Source organism: Phycodurus eques, chromosome 1 (genome assembly GCF_024500275.1).
Source record: "Phycodurus eques isolate BA_2022a chromosome 1, UOR_Pequ_1.1, whole genome shotgun sequence".
Lineage (NCBI taxonomy): Eukaryota > Metazoa > Chordata > Actinopteri > Syngnathiformes > Syngnathidae > Phycodurus > Phycodurus eques.
The window spans coordinates 36,193,732-36,215,063 of NC_084525.1; the positions used below are offsets into that span (position 1 = coordinate 36,193,732).

Sequence of the window (21,332 nt, forward strand, 5' to 3'; positions counted from 1 at the left end):
GCACAAAGGGGCGTGTCTAATCTACCTATTTTTCACACCTGTGATTTACACTGGGCGTGTCAATGTGGAGTTATTACTAATCCCACTGGTGTTCTAGGTAAAATGACACGATTGATTGGGATATAACGACATGGACGTTCCAAACATGCATCACATTTAAATAAAAACAATAAACTTTGTTATGGTTTGGTGTAGAGCTAGGTTTTGGATTAAGGCGATAGGTTAAAGTTGACATTTGGGTGGGTTAGGGGGATTCATATTAACGCCGTCACACTTTGAGTCACATACTTTTTATGCTTTTTATGCCGTCAGGAAGCAGTATAGGCGTGTTCTACTGGCATACAGCAGCCAATCATAGTGCGGCGGCGTGTGTCCTGCAGCCAGTAATATTGGAGTTGGGCGTGTCCTACCGGAAACAATAGTGGGATTCCTCATAATACGTCATTGCGACGCCGAACTCTCGCGATATAGTAAAGGCTGCGTGTTGTCAATTTTGATGTATTATAGTTTGATCATTTATTTGGCTTCACACAGTTCTCTCATATTTCTATTTCATCATTATCTCATAGACGCAGTGGAATGCACATGTTTCTGGCTCCTGGAAGCGATTTTGTTGTTTTTTTTGGTACTAAAACACAACTACAAATGCAATCATTTTTAATTCTATATCTGACACGTAAAAGTACACTGACTAGAGAGCTAATAATGGCTGTAGTTAATATATATATATATATATACATATGTATAAATAAATATATCGCATTCTGCCTTTCCCATCCTGCGTCGAGCTGCGCAGCTTTGACACTCGCCAAGTCCCCCGTCACACTCGAGGACATGGGACCGTGAAAGTATGGCGGATGCCGAGGAGCCGTAAGTATCAATGGGTGAAAATGCTATTTAATCGGAGTTAAACCTGTCGCAGTTTGAACCTAACGCGGCATGATTCAAATCTATTCCCATTTTTTTCTTCCAGGGAGAAGAAAAGAAGGCGAATAGAAGACCTGACAGAGAAGTTAGTGACGAATGCTAATGAAAGGTCTCTGTCTGCCCGTAGAAGGGTTGTGTTAGGCAGTGAGGCCATAAGACAAGAAAATTCACTTATTTTAGCAAGAGCCCGACAAAATTAGGCGGCCTTACAGTCAGTCAATAATCCAATTGTGTTCATTTATGCTGCCCATAAAGTATCTTTTATTCTGATCTACGATTCAGCAGTGTTACACCGTCTGACCACATTATTAGGTACACATGTATTTATCCTGGAAGTAAATTATTTTGAGCACCTGACCACGTTTAAGCATTAAGCTTGTGTCTGGCCGGGCCAGGAGTCCATTGGAAATTTTAATTAAACATCAATAGTGGGAGAAATGTGATTTACTGATGTTGTCATACATAAAACAAGCACTAATAATGACACCCCCATCATTGTAGTTTGCTGGAAAACTAATAGGCAGTTGCTTAAAAGAGTGGAGTTAATAACTCAATAAAGCAATCAGAAAGGCTTTAAGTACAGTGGATGCAAAAAGTCTACACACCTCTGTTCCAATACTAGGTTTTTGAGATATAAAACACAGGACCAGAAAAATAATTTCAAAACCTTTTCCTCCATTAACTTCTAATTTATTGAAATTAAAACATAACAAAAAAAATCGTCTCTTTGATAGTTTCATCAGACCATGACACATATTCCCACATGGTTGGGAGAGTTTGTTATCTTCCAATGAAACCATGGTCATACATTTTGACCATTAGTCCAATTTTTGACCATAATTTGTTTGGCGCAAAAAAAACCCACTGCTGATCACCAAAAGAACATCTTACCTGCTGTGAAGCATGGTGGTGGCAGCATCATGCTTTGGGGGTGTTTTTCTTCATCTGAAACAGGGGCCTTAGACAAGGGGGATGGAATTATGAACAGTTTGAAATAGTAGACAGTTTGATCACAAAACCTTCAAGCTTAAGTTAGAAAGCAAAAAAAAAAAAAAAAAAAGTCAGTAATAGCCTACTAGAGCAACTAACTTTATTTGGGGTTCATCAGAGAAACTATAGATGGTGACAGGTGTGTGCTGACTTCCATTTCACAAGATTTGAACGTGATTAGTTAATTCCGAGCACAACCGCATCCCAGTTATAAGCGGGCTAATTTGTGCAACCATATAATCTCAGTTGTCTATTTTTACTTCACTTCTTGAAAATGTATATATTTTTTAAAATTCAATGAAGTTATAAGTCAAAGTAATGGTTGGAAGAAGTTTTGAAATGACTTATCTTGGGCTAATTCTTTTACACTACAAAAATCTGGCATTTGAACAGAGGTGTGTAGACTTTTTATATCCTTTCTGTCAGGGGCCTATGACTTTCAAACCATGTGAAAGTATAATCACATCATGACATAGACAACAAAATGATGGATGACTAGATTTGCGATCACAAGTCAAGGACCATAGTATCAACTATTTTTTTAGTTCATTTAAAAAACAGGAGTTTGGTAACAACACATTCTTTCAATATCTCAAAGTTATTAAAAATGAACACAATTAGTAATTTTCCTATGGATTTTAGCAAGAAACATGAAGTTGATGCACAGGATTTGCTTTAGAGGTCAACATAAAATGATTGTGAGGGCCAAGTTTGGCTCCCAGGCCTTGAGTTTGACACCTGTGTTGTGGATGAAAGATGTTTGTCTTTGAATTAGAAGAGTGTTGGCTTTTGTGATGGATGGCATTAACTTAACAACACTTTCTGAGTATTGCCATTGGCTGTCACTGTGTAATGTACAGTGGGGCAAAAACGTATCTAGTCAGCCACCAATTGGGCAGGTTTTCCCACTTAAAATGATGAGAGAGGCCTGTAATTTTCATCATAGGTATACCTCATCTATTAGAGACAAAATGAGAAAAAAAAATCAGAAAATCACTTTGTCTGTTTTTTAAAGAATTTATCACAACATTATGGTGGAAAATAATAAATTTGGTCACCTACAAACAAGCAACGTTTCTGGGTCCCACAGTCCTGTAACTTCTTCTTTAAGAGGCTCCTCTGTCCTCCACTTGTTACCAGAATTAATGGCACCTGTTTGAACTCCTTATCAGTATAAAAGAAGCCTGTCCACAACCTCAAACAGTTACTCTTCAAACTCCACTATGGCCAAGACCAAAGAGCTGTCAAAGGACACCAGAAACAAAATTCTAGACCTGCACCAGGCTGGGAAGACTGAATCTGCAATTCGTAAGCAGATTGGTGTGAAGAAATCAACTGTGGGAGCAATTATTAGAAAATGGAAAACATAGAAGACCACTGATATTCTCTCTCTTTCTGGGGCTCCACGCCATCTCTCACCCCGTGGGGTCAAAATTATCACAAGAACGGTGAGCAAAAATCCCAGAACCACACGGGGGACCTACTGCAGAGAGCTGGGACCAACGTAACAAAGGCTACCATCAGTAACACACTACGCCGCCAGGGACTCAAATCCTGCAGTGCCAGATGTGCCCCCCTGTGTAAGCCAGTACATGTCCAGGCCTGTCTGAAGTTTGCTAGAGAGCATTTGGATGATCCAGAAGAGGATTGGGAGAATATCATATGGTCTGATGAAACCAAAATATAAATTTTTGGTAAAAACTCAACTTGTTGTGTTTGGAGGAGAAAGAATGGTGAGTTGAATCCGAAGAACACCATACCTACTGTGAAGCATGGGGGGTGGAAACATCATGCTTTGGGGCTGCTTTCCTGCAAAGGGACCATGACGACTGATCCGTGTAAAGGAAAGAATGAATGGGGCCATGTATCGTGAGATTTTGAGTGAAAACCTCCTTCCATCAGCAAGGGCATTGAAGATGAAACATGGCTGGGTCTTTCAGCATGACAATGATCCAGAACACACCGCCCGGGGAACAAAGGAGTTGCTTCGTAAGAAGCATTTCAAGGTCCTGGAGTGGCCTAGCCTGTCTCTGGATCTCAACCCCATAGAGAATCTTTGGAAGGAGTTGAAAGTCTGTGTTGCCCAGCGACAGCCCCAAAATATCTCTAGAGGAGATCTGCATGGAGGAATGGGCCAAAATACCAGCAACAGTGTGTGAAAACCTTGCTGAAGACTTACAGAAAATTTTGACCTCTGTCATTGCCACCAAAGGGTACATAACAAAGTATTGAGATTAACTTTTATTATTGACCAAATACTTATTTTACACCATAATTTGCTAATAAATTCATTAAAAATCAGACAGTGATTTTCTGGATTTATTTATTTTTCTCATTTTTTTTCTCTCATAGGTGAGGTATAGGCGGCACGGTGGATGACTGGTTAAAGCGTCAGCCTCACAGTTCTGAGGACCCGGGTTCAATCCCCGGCCCCGCCTGTGTGGAGTTTGCATGTTCTCCCCGTGCCTGCGTGGGTTTTCTCCGGGCACTCCGGTTTCCTCCCACATCCCAAAAACATGCATGAATTGGAGACTCCAAATTGCCCGTAGGTGTGCATGTGAGTGCGAATGGTTGTTTGTTTCTATGTGCCCTGCGATTGGCTGGCAACCAGTTCAGGGTGTACCCCGCCTCCTGCCCGATGACAGCTGGGATAGGCTCCAGCACGCCCGCGACCCTAGTGAGGAAAAGCGGCTCAGAAAATGGATGGATGGAGATGAGGTATACCTATGATGAAAATTACAGGCTTCTCTCATCTTTTTAAGTGGGAGAACCTGCACAATTGGTGGCCGACTAAATACTTTTTTGCCCCACTGTATGTATTGAATTATTGTTGTTCTGAATGTAAAGATGTACTCATAAGACCTAGTGTATGTTGTGTTGTTAGAATGGCTGTAGATGGTGGTGCCTGCGACTGGGACGGCCGGTGGAATCACGTGCGGAAGTTCCTGGAGAGACCTGGTCCATTCACACATCCTGATTTCGAGCCAAGCACAGAGGTGAGCGAGGACACTGAAGTGTTTACATGGTACGAGCGATGACCTCATCATGACTGCGCCTCGATGCAAACGTGTCACTTCAGTCTTTGCAGTTCCTGTTGGAGACGTGCAAGATTTTGGTGATCGGCGCCGGTGGACTTGGCTGTGAACTGCTCAAAGATCTGGTAGAAAATTGATTCAATGCAATGAGAGCAGCCTTAGCTTTGTTCTAACAAGCTTGTGTTGTTGTAGGCCTTGTCTGGGTTCCGCCTTATTCATGTGGTTGACATGGACACTATTGACTTGTCTAACCTCAATCGGCAGTTTCTTTTCAGGTAGGTTTCCTTTTTACGGTTTTATTCTCAATAAGTGTTTTTCCAGTTGTTATCCAATTACATATTTCTTGGGCAAAGTAAGGAATGTCTAAGATGCTATATAAATGTAATGGGTTATTGATGACGACTTGAAAATGTTCTTAATTTTGAATGAACTATTTCAAAATATGCAGCATGGTGAGGTAGTGGTTAGCATGCTTGCCTCGCAGTTGAGAGGTTCTGGGTTCTACGGCATTACTCCATGGTGATTGCATCTTCCATCCCCGCGCTTGTGTGGGTTTTCTCTGGGTAAAGCAGCTTTCTCCCACAATCCAGACAGCAGTGGTGTAACAGTTACCTTGAAAAAGTAACTTAGTTACTTTACCGATGACTTGAGCTTAAAAGTAACTTGGTTACTTTACTGATTACTTGATTTCAAAATGACTAAGTTAGAAAAAAGTAACTTTTTAGTTACTTTCAGCAGCTGTCAAGTGGCAGGAATATCACTTATCCACAGTACAAAAAAACATTAGCTTAACCGTACCCATTACTTCGTAATGTATGTCACACAAGTTACAGAATGTCATCAATATGAAAAAATAACTTAAATATGTGTACATGAAGCCACATTAAATGAGCAACTTAGAGCAGACTTGTCATGCTAAATAGCCACCTAAATATAAACAATCACACCATTCTCAGTAGTCTTAACTGATGGATAGACAGAGACACAGACTGTATAGCAACTCTGCCAATTGTGTAGGGGTCCATGAAGGCAACTGTGTGTGTGTGCGAATAGTGTACAACAAACCTTAGTATTGGCCTCTTTAGAGAAACTTGAAGTAGTGACTGTATTTCGAGCTAGAGTATGCCAATCCCTCGTCCGCGTCCATTCTGTTTGCGCCGCACTATGTGCGGAACACGTGCTACACGTCACGTGACGTCATTGCCCCAGACTGCTCCGTTTATAAATATTCCGTCTTTTTTCGATATTCTAGTTAGTCGTCGTTGCGCATTTTCGTTATCGATACTTCATAATATAGTGTGTTTCGTCTGTTTTATTAGCCATTACTAAAGTACTTTAGTAATAGTACATTTATAAAGTACTGCATGATTTGGCCCCAGCTCCTCTGGCTGAGTTCATCAGCCAAAGAAACCGCTCTGAGCGTGTCACTCGAGGCTCTGTCAGAGGTGACCGTCTCATTCCTCTGCGCGGGAGCACTTTCAGTAAGTCAGCCTGGTCGTTGAGGAGCGCTGGTGAGTGGAACTCAGTACCTGAGGAGGTTAAACTGCTTACAACATACAAGGCCTTCACAAAAAAACTGAAAATGTGGCTAGTTAACACCTATAGCTGCCAACACTAAAAGACAAGTATGTTATGTTGTTTTTTTGTTCTGATAAAAAAAAATTTGGTTTTATTCTCTCTTAATAGTATAGTTTGATTATGTATCCTGTATTATATTGTCTTGTAGATGTATTTTACTGCTTTTTTACATCATGGCCAGGGGACTACAGATGAAAACTAGCCTTCTGGCTAATTCTGTCTTTTTTAACCATGTGTACTTCATGTGTTTTATGAAATTGCATTGTCCCCTTTCTAATAAACTGATTAATAATAATAATAAATTTGTCTACACTTATGACATGCACCGTGACTGAATCAAGTGTCTTGGTTATTGACTTGCCTCATGTTCCTAAGCACTGTAGTTTGTTAATGATAAATATGTTGCCTGACCATAAATAACATATTATTATTCAAAAGCATATTAAGATCTGGTTCTCGTGAACAAAAAAGTAACTATTGGCAGATAAATCAAAGTAACTGTAATCTGACTGCTGTAATATAAAAAGTAACACCTTAGATTACTTTTTTGTCACCTTTTTCATGCCTTTGGTGTTTGCATTTCTGATCATGTCCATATAGTTTTCTATTGTCGGAATCCTATAGATGTGATTTTCGATGCGGGAAAACACTTTCTTTGCAGTCAGATTTGCGCTGTAACAGCCAGGAGGAACATTTTCATCTGTGCCAAAACTTCGAAGAAACACTAAAGTAACGTATTCCTGTAAACGTCATTGTCTCAGATCAAATAAGAGGTCCGTTGGCGTTCGTTTTGTCTTTGTCGTTCGCCAGTCACTTTAACTTTTTGTAGTCAGATTTGCACTGACACAACCACAAGTTCTTCAGCAATGTGTCTTCATTCAATCGCCAAAAAACAGAGCTTCCAAAATTAAATTCAATCTTGGATTGGTGTTTGACACCGAAGCAAGAAATTATGTTTCAGTTTTGAAGTCCTAAGCAGTGTATACACATTCCAATTTTAACCGGTATTTAAAATGTGAGACTCCAACCCAACCCCCACACACACACGACGTTTTCCTATTGCTCTTCTGGAGATGGCCAACATAGCACACCTCACGGAACGATGTGTCCACTGACCTTTACGAGTCTCCTCCCCCAAATGAGATAACCGTGATACCAAAAGTGACTTCTGAGGGGCAGCGTGGTGCCACGGGGCATCCAGACTGCCCAAAATACAGCAGAAGTAGAAGAAGAAATAGAAAAAGCTAAGCTAAATGTTAGCTCATCTGATAACTCAAGATCTATTGCGATTGCAAACTCTTGTTGAATGATTTGAACACTCAACGCAACTATTTGCTCATCTGTTTGTATCGGGCAAAATTTGGCTATCATTCCGTTTCAGTCGCAGTCACGGAGTCCATGGTTTGGCCAAGCCTGGTGGTGTTCTTGTTGGTTTCGAAGAATTTGCGATTTGTAAGATTGTAAAATTGAAAATTTTGTTTGAAAATGCTGCCGTGATATTTTTTTCCAGCTCGTGCTTTGATGTGCTGTTTTAATTAAAGTGGCTTAAATGGCTTTGTCTCAGAATTGTTTTTTTTTATTTTGGTTAGCAACCATGTTTTCTAACTTTCCATTGATATTTGAATAATGCATGATAAATAATATTTTGAGTCAAGGTCATAGCAAAGCATGCTTTTGTAAACTGTTTTTCCCCTGACTGTTAATCTTGGCTCTTTTTGTTCTCCTGTGTTTGAACTTGCTCATCAGGCCTAAAGATGTTGGACGACCAAAAGCAGAAGTGGCTGCTGACTTCATTAACAGTCGCATCCCTGGATGTAAAGTTGTCCCGTATCCTTTTTGGAACAGCAGACGGTTTAATGACCGGGAACTCATCACACTCACATTCAATTTAAAAAAAAAAAAAAAAAAACGTGATGATGGTTTTAATTCCTTATCAGTTACACCTTCAGTCACTTCAAAAAAATCCAGGAATTTGATGAGTCCTTCTACAGGCGTGAGTGTGTTTTTCCCCATTAGATGTCAACTTCAGCAGAGTTAGTCAACTCTCCTCTCCAAACTTGAACGGGACTTTTTTTGTCTCACTACAGAGTTCCACATCATCGTCTGTGGGCTGGACTCCATCATTGCCAGGCGATGGATGAACGGCATGCTGGTAGGAAGCTACGCTCTCTTCAGCAGATGTTTGTCAACTTCAGCCAGATGAGATTTAGCTCAATGACGGTTTTGGTGAGTTTAGATATCCCTCCTGAGCTACGAAGATGGAATACTGGATCCCAGCTCCATCATCCCCCTCATTGACGGAGGGACAGAAGGCTTTAAAGGAAATGCTCGTGTTATTTTACCCGGCATGACGGCTTGCATCGACTGCACACTCGAGCTGTACCCACCGCAGGTGCCACTCATGCTCACTTCTCCGTTTGCCATCATTTCAGTTTTAATTTAGCACTTAAGGTATTTTCAGAAAAGCTCCCAATGCAAAAAAAGACTTGTCCCGTAGCATGTTTGCCCAAGAAGTTGAAGCTAACCTTCTCATTTTACAATACTCAGGTTCATTTCCCCATGTGCACGATTGCGTCCATGCCGAGGCTCCCTGAACATTGCATTGAATATCCAAGAATATTTCAGTGGCCCAAAGAAAAGCCATTTGGAGGTAGGGAGGTGTGCCTGTTGCACATAAATCAGATCAGTTTATCCTTTCCATGTTGTTAGAGAATCACCGTCACATTCTTGTTCTCTAGAAACGAGTTTAGATGGAGACAATCCCGAGCATATCCAGTGGGTGTTTGACAGAGCACTCGAGCGAGCCGCACAGTTCAACATCACAGGAGTCACATACAGACTCACTCAAGGTCAAATCTATTTTGCATTCTCACTAGAACTGACAAAGGTTGCATTTTTGTGTGTGTTAATGAGACTCCATTTTGCAGGAGTTGTGAAGCGGATCATTCCTGCCGTGGCGTCGACAAATGCCGTTATCGCTGGTATGAAACGGTCACATTTGTTGGTGTTTGAAAATGGCATTTGTCTTTTGGTGTTTTGCCTTGTCTTTGGAAAAGTACATTTGTCTTCAGTTGGTCCCAACTTCACAAAGATGATATTAATTTAAAATGACTTTTGTCTTGTGCTTACGAAGGCCTGGTACACACTTAAGGATTTTTTAAATCTTAAAAGATTTTTTGTCAGTGACAGACCCACACACAAAGATTTAAAAAAAATCAGGCATTGAACAGTTTTGGTCATATTGTGAGTGGTGTGCTCTGATAATCTTGACACAGGACACCACACACAAAGATCATGTTCTGCCAGTGATCTCGAAATCTCACGTGCTCACGTGATCTCACAAAAACCAAGACGAGCAGACACTTCCAGGTATGTGCCGATGTTACCCGAATGTTTCCGAGGGGCCCGGCGGTGGGACCGTTGTTGCCAAAAAAAAGAAAAAAGACGACTTTCTTTGGAAAATACTTGTTGCCATCTTGTATGCCATCTGTCATACACTTTTTTACAAAATACGACATTGGGTAGGACATGTTTTTTTCATTTTTTTGCAGGGCGCTTCTTTCCTTGGCTACATTCCGTTCCCCCGTCACAATTCACGGAGTCACGACTCAGGGAGACCTCAGCTTTCCCCACACACATGGAGAGTTTTGGTCGTAAATATTGAACACGTTCATTATTTAAGATTTTCAGCCCCCACCTGTTTTGGACTAAAGACTGACAATTTTCGGGAATCCCACCAGTCCCGTGGGTCCTCCAGGCTTGGAGTAAATTTCACTGTTAATCACATGATTGGGCAGGAGCGGGAGTAAAAGTTACTGGGAGCGGGGACTATGACATCAAAGTCACTGGCAGTGACTGTAGTGACTTTACTCCATGTGACTTTCAAGATATTAATAGCTCAATATGAACAAAATCAACCATGTAGATTTCCCTACCTCATAAGTACATATACAGCTCATTTTTACACTTGCTCTTATATGTAACGCTAAAGCCAGCCAGTCGCAAACCTTATTTATGTTAGCTGGAAGGACAGCTGAACCCAGTCAATGACAAACGTCTGAGGGTGGGAGCAACGAGGAAGACGCACAGTCAAGCATGCACTTCCGACACAGTGGGGAATTTTTAAAGCGAGTGGAAGGTCTTGATGATATATGACAGATTTGGTGGCAAAAAAAAAAATAAGTCATCCTCCGTCATTTGGAGGTAGTTCGGATTTAAAAAAAGAGTTGCTAAACCAGAGCGAAGTGTAGTTCATACTGTGATCACTTAGCAAAAATTGTGAAGATGCATCAAGCATGTGTGTTCTGTTAAGATGTACAGAGCCTTGCCAAAAAATTAGAATATCATGGAAAAGTTTATTTATTTCCATAATTCCATTCAAAAAATTTAACTTTCATAGATTATAGATTCGGGGGCCCACCATTAAAAAAAAATTCAAGTATTTGTTTGTTTATTTTTTCATAATTTGGGCTGCCAGCTCAAAACCCACAAAATCAGGAATTCAAAAAATTCGAGTACTGTGAAGAAATCAGCCCAAATTCTGCAGGCCATAAATGTTTTAAACTGAGTGCCCTGCACTAATAATCTACTAAACTGCACAGGTTTCCCCAGGTGTCATTAAATTGCTTCAGTTTGGTTCAATTGTCTCAGTTGGGTCCAATATGGGGAAGACTGCAGACTTGACAACTGGCCAGAAGACCATCATTGATACCCTCCATAGGATGGGTAAGCCACAAAGGTTCATAGCTAAGGAGGCTGGCTGTTCAGAGTGCTCTGTCCAAGCATATAAATGGAAAGTCTTCTCCGGCAGGAGAAGATGCACCAGCAACAGAGATGACCGTGGGCTTCAGCGGATTATCAGAGTTGAATGAGGCGGGAGTCACAGCTTCCAAAACCACCACATTCAGACGCATCCTGGAAATGGGCTCCAACTGTCAGATTCCTTGTGTCAAGCCACTTCTGAGCCTGAGGCAACGTAGGAAGCGTCTCAACTGGGCCAAGGAGAAGAAGGACTGGACTGTTGGCCACTGGTCCAAGGTCCTCTTTTCCGATGAAAGTAAAGTGTCCCTTTCATTGGGGAATCAAGGTCCAAGGGTTTGGAGGAAGACTGGTGAAGAACAGAACCCAAGCTGCTTGAGGTCCAGTTTGAAATATCCACAGTCAGTCATGATTTGGGGTGCAATGTCCAATGCAGGTGTTGGTAAACTCTGCTTTCTTAACACTGCAACAGTGTACCAGAATGTCTTAGAGGACTTCATGATTCCTTCTGCTGAAGATCTATATGGTGATGCAGATTTCATCTTCCAGCAGGACCTTGCCCCTGCCCATCCCGCCAGAAGCAGCAAAACCTGCTTTGATGCCCATTGACTGGCCACCCAACTCGCCGGATCTAAACCCCATTGAGAATCCATGGGGTATTATCAAGAGGGAAATGAGGGGCATCAGACCCAAAAACAAAGAAATCTGGGTTTCCATAACTCCCAGGCAATGCCACAGGATGATTGCCTCAATGGCACGGCGCATCAAGGCAGTGATTAAAGCAAAGGGATTCCCAACAAAGTATTGAAGGTTAACATCGTTTTCAACGTACCATATTTTGATTGCTTTAATGTGACCCTAATTTCTTTCTTTTTTTTTTTTCTACAACAAAGAAGTAAATGGTTATTTCTTCACAATTTTCGAATTATTTGAATTCTTGCTTTTGTGGGTTTTATGAACTGGAAGCCCAATTTATGTAAAAAATAAACAAATACTTGAAATTGTTTAAATTGTGGACCCTGAATCTATAATCTATGAAAGTTTAACTTTTTGAATGGAATTATGGAAATAAATAAACCTTTCCATGTTATTTATTTTTTGGGAAAGGGTCTCTCTCTATGTATTAACTTTCTCAGATTATGATTTATGAATCCAGCTACAATTAATATGATTGTGGATAAATGTGAACAAATTGCTTTGTTGTTCCTGCATCGAAACATACAGCATAGGCTTCCTGGACTCATGTTCTCTACCACTTTGTTTGAACTAAAGTTCTGGACAGTGTTCTTGTTCAAATGTGCCAATGCATTGATTTTAATAAGGCTATGTTTTGTTTCGTGATAATTCCAATAATTGAATATATTTACTACAATGACTAAAGATGACAAGGTATGATGTACTGCATATTTTATAATAAAAATCAAACAGGTTTAAAAAAAGAATAGTAATAAAAATATTTTATAAATGGGGGAGGGGTGGTGGGAGTGGGATTGGGAGGGAATGGGATTAATCACTGTGGGAGTGAGAGGGAGCAGTCAACATCCACTCCTGTGTCAGCCTCTATTTTGGAACCTACAATCGGGACAAATCCACTCTTAACACACCTCAGACCTAAGGACAATCTTATCGGATAATCATATAAGATTGTCTGGGGTTTGATGTGCTTGGTTGGGGAGGGGCAGAATCGGCACAAAAACAGCCCGACTGTCTTTGTGTGTACCGTTCTTAACGTTCAAATAACAGCTTCAAAATCATGGTGATTTTACACTGACAAATGTTCAAAGTGGTAATAGCCCTTAATTCTTGTTTTGCTGTACCGCTTGTGTTCTTTGCAGCTGCCTGTGCAAGTGAAGTTTTTAAAATCGCGACAAGGTTGGTGCCAGAGGCATGTTTGGAATCATTCTGCTAAATCTGTGGGTTTGTCAAACGCACATCACATTTATTTTTGTTGCAGTGCATATATTCCTTTAAATAATTACCTGGTCTTTAATGATGTGGACGGACTCTACACTTATAGTTTTGAAGCTGAGCGAAAGGTGTGTTGCTCAGATCTCTGTCATTTTGTCCCCATGTTTTTCTCAGCTGAACAATAACTCTGTTTTATGTTGTGTGTGTGTGTGTGTGTGTGTGTGTGTGTGTGTGTGTGTGTGTGTGTGTGCGCGCGCGTTTGTGACGGGCAGGCAAACTGTTCAGCATGCAGTCAGGTGCCTCAAGACCTCCAGTTCCCGCCTTCCGCAAAACTACAGGAGGTCTTAGAGTACCTGACAGAGAACGCTTCCTTGTGAGTAACACTCACCACGTTTACACCAAATGAGAGAGTGCAGTGAATATCTTACATCGTACAGTTTGGACTTGGCATTTGACTAAGAAAAGAAACATGACAGTACAGTACCTTCATTGTGTGTAATCAAATAGTCTCTTAACTTTCTTTTTGTGGCAAACCGCAGTATTTCTGTCTTGTCATTCCATTTTTGGTGCACGCTATTGACTAATCCAGTGATTCACTAAGCAGTTGGTATGTATGCTCCCTCTAGTGGTTTGAATTTTGAAAAATACAAATAAAATAAAGGGCGGCACAGTGGACGACAAATCTGGCCTTGCCTGTGTGGAGTTTGCATGTTCTCTCCATGCCTGCGTGGGGTTTTCTCCGGGTACTCCGGTTTCCTCCCAAAAACATGCATGGTAGGTTGATTGAAGACTCTAAATTGCCCGTAGGTGTGAATGTGAGTGCGAAAGGTTGTTTGTTTATATGTGCACTGCGATTGGCTGGTGACGAGTTCAGGGTGTACCCCGCCTCTCGCCCAGAGTTCCCTGAGATAGGCGTCAGCACACCTGGGACCCTCGTGAGGATAAGCGGTTCAGAAAATGGATGAATGGACAAATTAAATAAAATACATTTAAAACATGAAATACAATCAAACATATTGGAATGAATGAAGATATCTAGCGGTGGCAAGAAAATGAAGGGAGATTTAAATTAAGTTCAATCTTTTAATAAGTTTGCAAGTGCTTCTAGGTAGCCGTGCATAGCATTTACAAATACATGCAAATCAATCACCTATTGGTGAAATTTGCCGTTTTGAAGTCAAAATAGGCCATTTATGTGAAATGTATAGATGCGAAGAGTTGTTGCTGGGTGGGTGGGGGGTCGGGGTCACTGTCATAGGCTGTTTAATACTCCTTGAATGCTGACAGCTAGCGATAACGGTAGTTTTACTCCGTTACAATGATCTAAATGTCGCTCTGTACTTTTATTGATCAATTATTGCTTATTTATCAACTAGTGCGTGCGCAAGACGACGACTTCGACTTCCGCCTTGGACGCTGTTTGCGCCAATCTAATTCAAGCGCGAAGTCTAGTTCACCAATCAAACAACAAAAAAAAGTCACATGACCTCGCACAACTTCTTCTATTGGGCTTCCCGGGCATAGGTATTAACACTAGATAAGCCAGCCGAGCTGATTGTCGTGCCTCGATGGCCACCATTTTGGGAAGGTCGTCGTTACCATGAAGGCAACGGCGCGCTACTCTTGTTTACATTTAGACGAACAAAAACAACAGCTTTCATGTATTTGTCTGGCACTGTCTGCCCAAACGTGGACATTTCAGCTAACTTATAACTTGAGAAAACACCATGCAGTAAATTGCAAATTTGTTTTTGTTTGTGCTATTTACTCCGTACTTGAGTAATTATTTCACTGTGTACTTTTTAGTCTAAAGTATTTTTTGGGAGGACTACTTTTTACTTGAGTCAAATTATTGTCAAGTAACAGTACTCTTGAGTACAATATTTGGCTACTCTACCCACCTCTGGAGCGGACATCCTCTATTGCTAGTCTTACGTTTAAGTAAAATTTTTGCTCGTCTGATCAGCCAGTGTCGTATTTGTTGCACTGGTGTTTTGTATTTTCACGTTGGAAGTGCTGCAGGTTGTGGTCCCAGCGGAACTGCGATGCACACGTAACGTAGCGACCAGAGCTGATCCGCTAGTACATCTTGTATTATTTAGGAAAGGTGGCAACAATTATCTAATTAGTTTACGGATATTAATGTTAAATGTATTGGGCGATGGAGCGATGTTATGCCATTATGTCACAACACAGAATGAACTAACTTCAAATTCAGAAATGGCCAGTAAAGATATAATAATATATTGTACTTAATATTTTCCTGGAGGAATTAGGAATTGGAAGATTAGCCTTTGAAGTTGGCTAATAGCGAAAAATGAAGCGAAACAGACAAATTATTTTAGTCAATTCTTTTCCAGCATGAGAGTGCTTAAAGAGGAGGATGCTATTCATGTGGCACAGCTTGAAGCAGGCATCAGGTGCAGGTGGAGATGGGCCTGGCTCAAGTTGGAGGCCAAAACAAAAAAAAGCAAAGAAATGAGGCAAATTTCATTTTAATCTTAAATTTGTTCCACAACATGTACTTGAGCAGTGTCAATAAATGTTTTTCTGCATGAAGAAAATGCATTTTGCCTTGTACTCATTGCTTAATTTATTTTAAAATAAGAAAAATCTCTGTGGGTTCACAGGGGATCCCTCCAGATCCCTCCCACAATGTTTTTTTTTTGTCACCTTTTTCATGCCTTTGATGTTTATACGTCTGTTTACAGTCCCCTCCAAAAGTATTGGAACGGCAAGGTTAATTCCTTTGTTTTTGTTGTATACTGAAGACATTTGGGTTTCAGATCATAAGATGAATATGAGACAAAAGTTCAGAATTCCAGCTTTTATTTAATGGTATTTACATCTAGATGTAACAACTCAGGACAGAGCACCTTTTGTTTGGAGCCACCTACTTTTCAAGTGAGTAAAAGTATTGGAGCAGACATTATTAAATTAATTTACTTGCAATAACTGCATCAAGCCTGCGAACCATTGACTTCACCAGACTGTTACATTCTTCATTTGAAATACTTTTCCAGACCTTTACTGCAGCCTCTTGCAGTTCTTGTTTGTTTCTGGGGTTTCTCCCTTCAGTCTCCTCTTCAGGAGGTAAAATGCATGCTATATTGGGTTAAGGTCTGGTGATTGACTCGGCCAGTCAAAGACCTTCCACTTTTGTGCACCTGATATAGTCCTTTGTTGTGTTGGCAGTGTGTTTTAGGTCATTGTCTTGTTGCATGATGATGATTCCAGGCCAGTCTAGTACCTGCACTCTTTTACTACGAAGCCACGCTGTTGTAACACGTGCAGAATGTGGTTTGGCATAGTCTTGCTGAAATAAGCAGGGCCATCCATGAAAAAGACGGCGAACTGCATTTACTGACATTGGTTTTCTGAAGTGTTCCTGACCCCATGTGGTGATATCCTTTACATATTAATGTTGGTTTTTAATGCAGTGCCGCCTGAGGGATCGAAAGTCACGGGCATTCAATGTTGGTTTTCGGCCTTGCCGCTTACATGCAGTGATTTCTCCAGATTCTCTGAACCTTTTGATGATATTACGGACCCTAGATGATGAAATCCCTAAATTCCTTGCAATTGTACATTGAGGAACATTGTCCTTAAACTGTTCGACTATTTTCTCACACACTTGTTCACAGAGGTGAACCTCGCCCCATCTTTGCTTGTGAATGACTGAGCAATTCAGGGAAGCTCCTTTTGTACCCAATCATGGCACCCACCTGTTCCCAATTAAGCCTGTTCACCTGTGGGATGTTCCAAACAGGTGTTTGATGAGCATTCCTCAACTTTCTGTGTTTTTTGCCACCTGTACCAGCTTTTTCGAACGTGTTGCAGCCATAAAATTCAAAGTTAATGATTATTTGCTAAAAACAATAAAAGTTTATCAGTTTGAAAATTAAATATCTTGTTTTTGTAGTGTATTCAATTAAATATAGGTTGAACATGATTTGCAAATCATTGTATTCTGTTTTTATTTATGTTTAACACAATGTCCCAACTTCATTGGAATTGGGGTTGTAAATGCCATGAAATAAAAACTGGAATTCTGAACTTATCTCATATACATCTTTTGATCTGAAACCCAAATGTCTTCAGGATACAACAAAAACAAAGGAATTGTCCTCGCTGTTACAATACTTTTGGAGGGGACTGTAATAGTTCCACTTAACAGTAGCAAACAGTATAAATCAGAGGAAATATGACCCGAACATCATAAAATCTGGTTTAATTTGAAGCAGGAGAGAGAGAAGAAGAACCCAGGCTGCTGTGTGTGGTATGTGGCCATGTACGTAAATGCATGAAACCATTGCATCTGGAACACCAGCTTACAACCCAAAACATGGCAACTTTTACAAACAGTAAAAAAAACTGAAGCAATCAAGGCCACCATTCAGTCCAATTGCAGATAGATAAAACGCTGCATGTTACTGTGGCTTAAAATAATATACTTTGTGATAAAGACTGCCTCATTTTCTATTACCACTTAGGCTTACTACACTACTGTATTCTAATGTTGGTCAATATGGTGGTACTTGGAGAGCAAAAAAAAAAATTGGGGGTGGTACATGGTGTAAAATGTTTGAGAACCACTAAACTAAAATGAACAAGCTGCAGTGTGTTTATTTTTTGTTATGCCACACAAAATAGTGTACTGTACATAACCAACTTGTTTTGCTTGGTGGCAAAAGGATTAAAAATAACAAATGAATTTTAAAAAATGTATTAAATGTACCTTATTTTCCAGACAAATGAAATCTCCAGCGATTACAACAACTCTGGAAGGCAAAAATAAGACTCTGTACCTGCAGGTAATGGAGTGACAGAATTCGTTCAGCATGCTGCTTGCATTCTACTTGTTTCACTTAAATCCTGGGGGGGGGGTGAAAAAAAATCAACTTCTAATTGCAGTCTGTTAAATCAATCGAGGAACGAACAAGGCCAAACCTCTGCAAAACATTGAAAGGTAATCGGCAAATCTCCTTTTGTCCATATGCTGCTGACATCCATAACACAGGGTTTATTTATTGGTTTTATTTTTTTGTCTCGTCATGCAGAACTGGGCTTGTCGGATGGACAGGAACTAGCGGTAGCAGACGTCACCACTCCTCAAACAGTCCTCTTCAAGCTCAATTTTACTGCCTGAAAGCCGCTTGGAACGCAAAGCACTGATGTGATGTCTGACTTCCTTTGTCACAATGTTACTGTAGCACATCTGATTATGAGTGTAAATAGGACAAGTAAATTCTCACTAGTCAGATAACATGAGTAATATTGTTTACTTGTACGTGTGAGCCCATTGTAGTTCTTCCCGTGCATCCAACGAGAATGGCCATGTACTATTATCCAGGTTCTTTATTGACACAATAGAAGATTTATGGTTCAAGTTTCATACATTCATTCAGGTTGCAGCAGCAGCAGATTAGCTTTGTATTTTTTGTCCTGAAAAAATGGAGAATAATTGAGGTGTTGGCTTTTTACCCTGTTGCCTCGCATGAGGGAGTCGAATGGCTTAACACATTTTGTTCACCTTTCAACTCAAGGAAAGTCACTGAAATTATAAAAAGTGTTCCAATATGGAACAAAAGTAAGTCATTACTGGGATGAACTTTACAGGATAAAGCGGCTAGATTGTATTTAAATAAGAGATTTGGAGTCTGAAATTAAATTAGGAATACCATATGTGACAAATCATAACTAAGGCTTTATTTATGGAATACTGTATATACAAAGCTGAAAAACATTTTGGTTACGTTTGAAGCATGCTTCCCTTTGTGGAGTCTAATTTGTTTTGATTCTCATACGCTCCTGGGCACCCACAAAATATTTCAATACTACAGTACTGTATTGGCAGAAGCATCTACTTAAATTAAAGGAACAATGGAGAAAATACAGAAGTTTGCTATTTCCCAGTTTGATTGAAGTCATTTACAGATTGTAACTTTTGTTTTGAAATACCCCTTCAGATTTTGGATACCACTTCCTTAGGGGAAGGCTAACCGACCTGCCTATGCGGCGGTCATGTTGGGGAAAGCCGACAGCGCTATCAATACATTTGGGGGGAAAAAACACAAATAGTTCTTACCTGTGAAAAGTTACTTCCAGTCCCCTTGTCGTATTTGTACAGGGTTATACGCAGCACAATGTACCGGCATCCTTGGTCTTGGTTTCTTGCCATCCACACACATGGAATGCGCTGATGCCTTTGACCCTCCGAGCATCGTCATAGGCGCCCACCTCAAAATGGGTGTGTCGTATGTCGTCCTATTCTAGCTATGGTTGTTAAAGTCTCGGTCAGTGATTATCAACTGGTTACTGGTGGGTTATGGACAGGTAGTAAAAAATGTATAGCATAATTAAAACTATTAAAAGGGTTAGTTGCTTTGGTTTTCACCATTCATAATTTCTTTTTATTTTTTTTAAAAAGACAAACTACAGTATCTACTACTGATCTGTTCAACCAATCAAAGCATTGATCCCGCCCACCACTACATAATTGGTTACTTTGACAGATTTGGTTAAAGGGGCTCTAAACAGATATCCACGTTCCATCCATCCATTTTCTGAGCCACTTCTCCTCACTAGGGTCGCGGGCGTGCTGGAGCCTATCCCAGCTATCATCGGGCAGGAGGCGGGGTACACCCTGAACTGGTTGCCAGCCAATCGCAGGGCACATACAAACAAACAACCATTCGCACTCACATTCACACCAACGGGCAATTTAGAGTTGTCAATTAACCTACCATGCATGTTTTTTTGGGATATGGGAGGAAACCAGAGTGCCCGGAGAAAACCCACGCAGGCACGGGGAGAACATGCAAACCCCACACAGGCGGGGCCGGGGGTTGAACCCCGGTCCTCAGAACTGTGAGGCAGACGTTGTAACCAGCCGCCAGATATCCATGTTTTGTTTCTAAATTAAATTTGTTGGAAGTGCTGAAAACATATGCAAAGACATAACTATATAGTGCTGAATGGAGGTACAGCTTAAGCATCTTTTTGACTTAGAATTTTCCGGGTTTTGTGGGCCGGGCTAAAACAGCCCCATGACGTCACTGGGCTGGGGTGTATACTTTTAGGGCGAGTTACCTCAGTCACTATATAAGGACAAAACGACGTCATTTTGTTTGGCTATGCTGATCAGTTGTGAGTTAGCTGTGCTTAGCTTCCACAGGCCCATTTACCACTCCAGCGTGCCGTTAGCAAGCTAACGATGGCTACACCCCAAAAATGCGTCTTCGCTGGATGCCTCAATTTACAGAACAGTTCGGTGATGTTATTTTAAGCTCCCAAAAAATGAGGAAATAAAAAAAGCAATGGCTTGACTTTTTAAAAATACGCCGATGGCGTGCTGAATATCAACACCACTAACCGACACTGCAGTGTGCATTTTATGATGGATAGTTTTGTAAACTTTCACCAGAGTCATGGCTTCGTGGGTAACTTGATACTAGTGAATGGGGCATTGCCGACTGGCTAACTACCTGGGCTTCCTCCTACCGTCCTGCTGTCGTCAGGTGTTCGGCTGTGACATTATGTCACCAAGAAAGAGGGTTAGTTGATTTGTGTGCTTATTTTTATGAAAATAGTCCACAATAACCATTCAATTTTGAAGTTGAGCCTCCTAATGTGATTTTACATTGTATAAGCTATCACCCACTCAGTATGTTTGAGTCCTTTTGGTGCATCCATTCAACACGCCCACAGCGCCTTATTCAAGTTTCTAAACCTGACTTTACTTAAGAGATTTGTTTCACTCATTCAAATTTGGCAGGCTTGTGAACATTACTATTTTCCGTGGCATGTCAAACTTACATTCCATTATATACTTTTAATTCATGAGGCATTCTGTGGCGCTTCTCAGTGTGCTAGAAATGTCACTCCATAAAACGGAATGAAATATATGTCATGAATAATCGATTAAAACATACTGCATTTTAATTATTGTATTCCAAATTAATTTAATTGACTTCTTTTAATTTTGGCACACAAGAAAAACTCCATTCACTGCTGCCATTGTCTTTTTTCATTAATTCATTTATTCATTCATCTTCCGTTCCACTTATCCTCAGGCGAGAGGTGGGGTACATCCTGAATTTTTATTTTTTTTAAAAAATTAATGTATTTATTTTT

The 21,332-nt window shown here is 40.5% G+C and overlaps 1 protein-coding gene across 9 annotated transcripts; it reads left to right on the forward strand.

Moving 5' to 3' along the window:
• Positions 1-786: 786 nt before the first annotated feature.
• uba3 (ubiquitin-like modifier activating enzyme 3) lies at positions 787-19,968 on the forward strand. Of its 9 annotated transcripts, XM_061690428.1 has the most exons (20): positions 834-870; positions 974-1,012; positions 4,270-4,635; positions 4,802-4,913; positions 4,997-5,077; positions 5,145-5,227; positions 8,277-8,357; positions 8,480-8,523; positions 8,618-8,682; positions 8,767-8,922; positions 9,078-9,180; positions 9,269-9,379; positions 9,458-9,511; positions 10,082-10,183; positions 13,124-13,160; positions 13,243-13,324; positions 13,469-13,569; positions 17,947-18,010; positions 18,111-18,165; positions 18,257-19,967. In XM_061690428.1, the coding sequence occupies exons 3-20, from the start codon at positions 4,556-4,558 to the stop codon at positions 18,343-18,345; spliced, it is 1,500 nt and encodes a 499-aa protein (XP_061546412.1). In that variant the 5' UTR covers positions 834-870; positions 974-1,012; positions 4,270-4,555; the 3' UTR covers positions 18,346-19,967. The 9 variants fall into 9 exon arrangements, 7 of the variants coding, with proteins under 7 accessions (XP_061546420.1, XP_061546402.1, XP_061546455.1 ...); XM_061690436.1 differs by lacking the exon at positions 4,270-4,635 and having other exon boundaries at positions 787-870; positions 974-1,036; positions 18,129-18,165; positions 18,257-19,968; XM_061690418.1 differs by lacking the exon at positions 4,270-4,635 and having other exon boundaries at positions 787-870; positions 974-1,036.
• Positions 19,969-21,332: the final 1,364 nt, after the last annotated feature.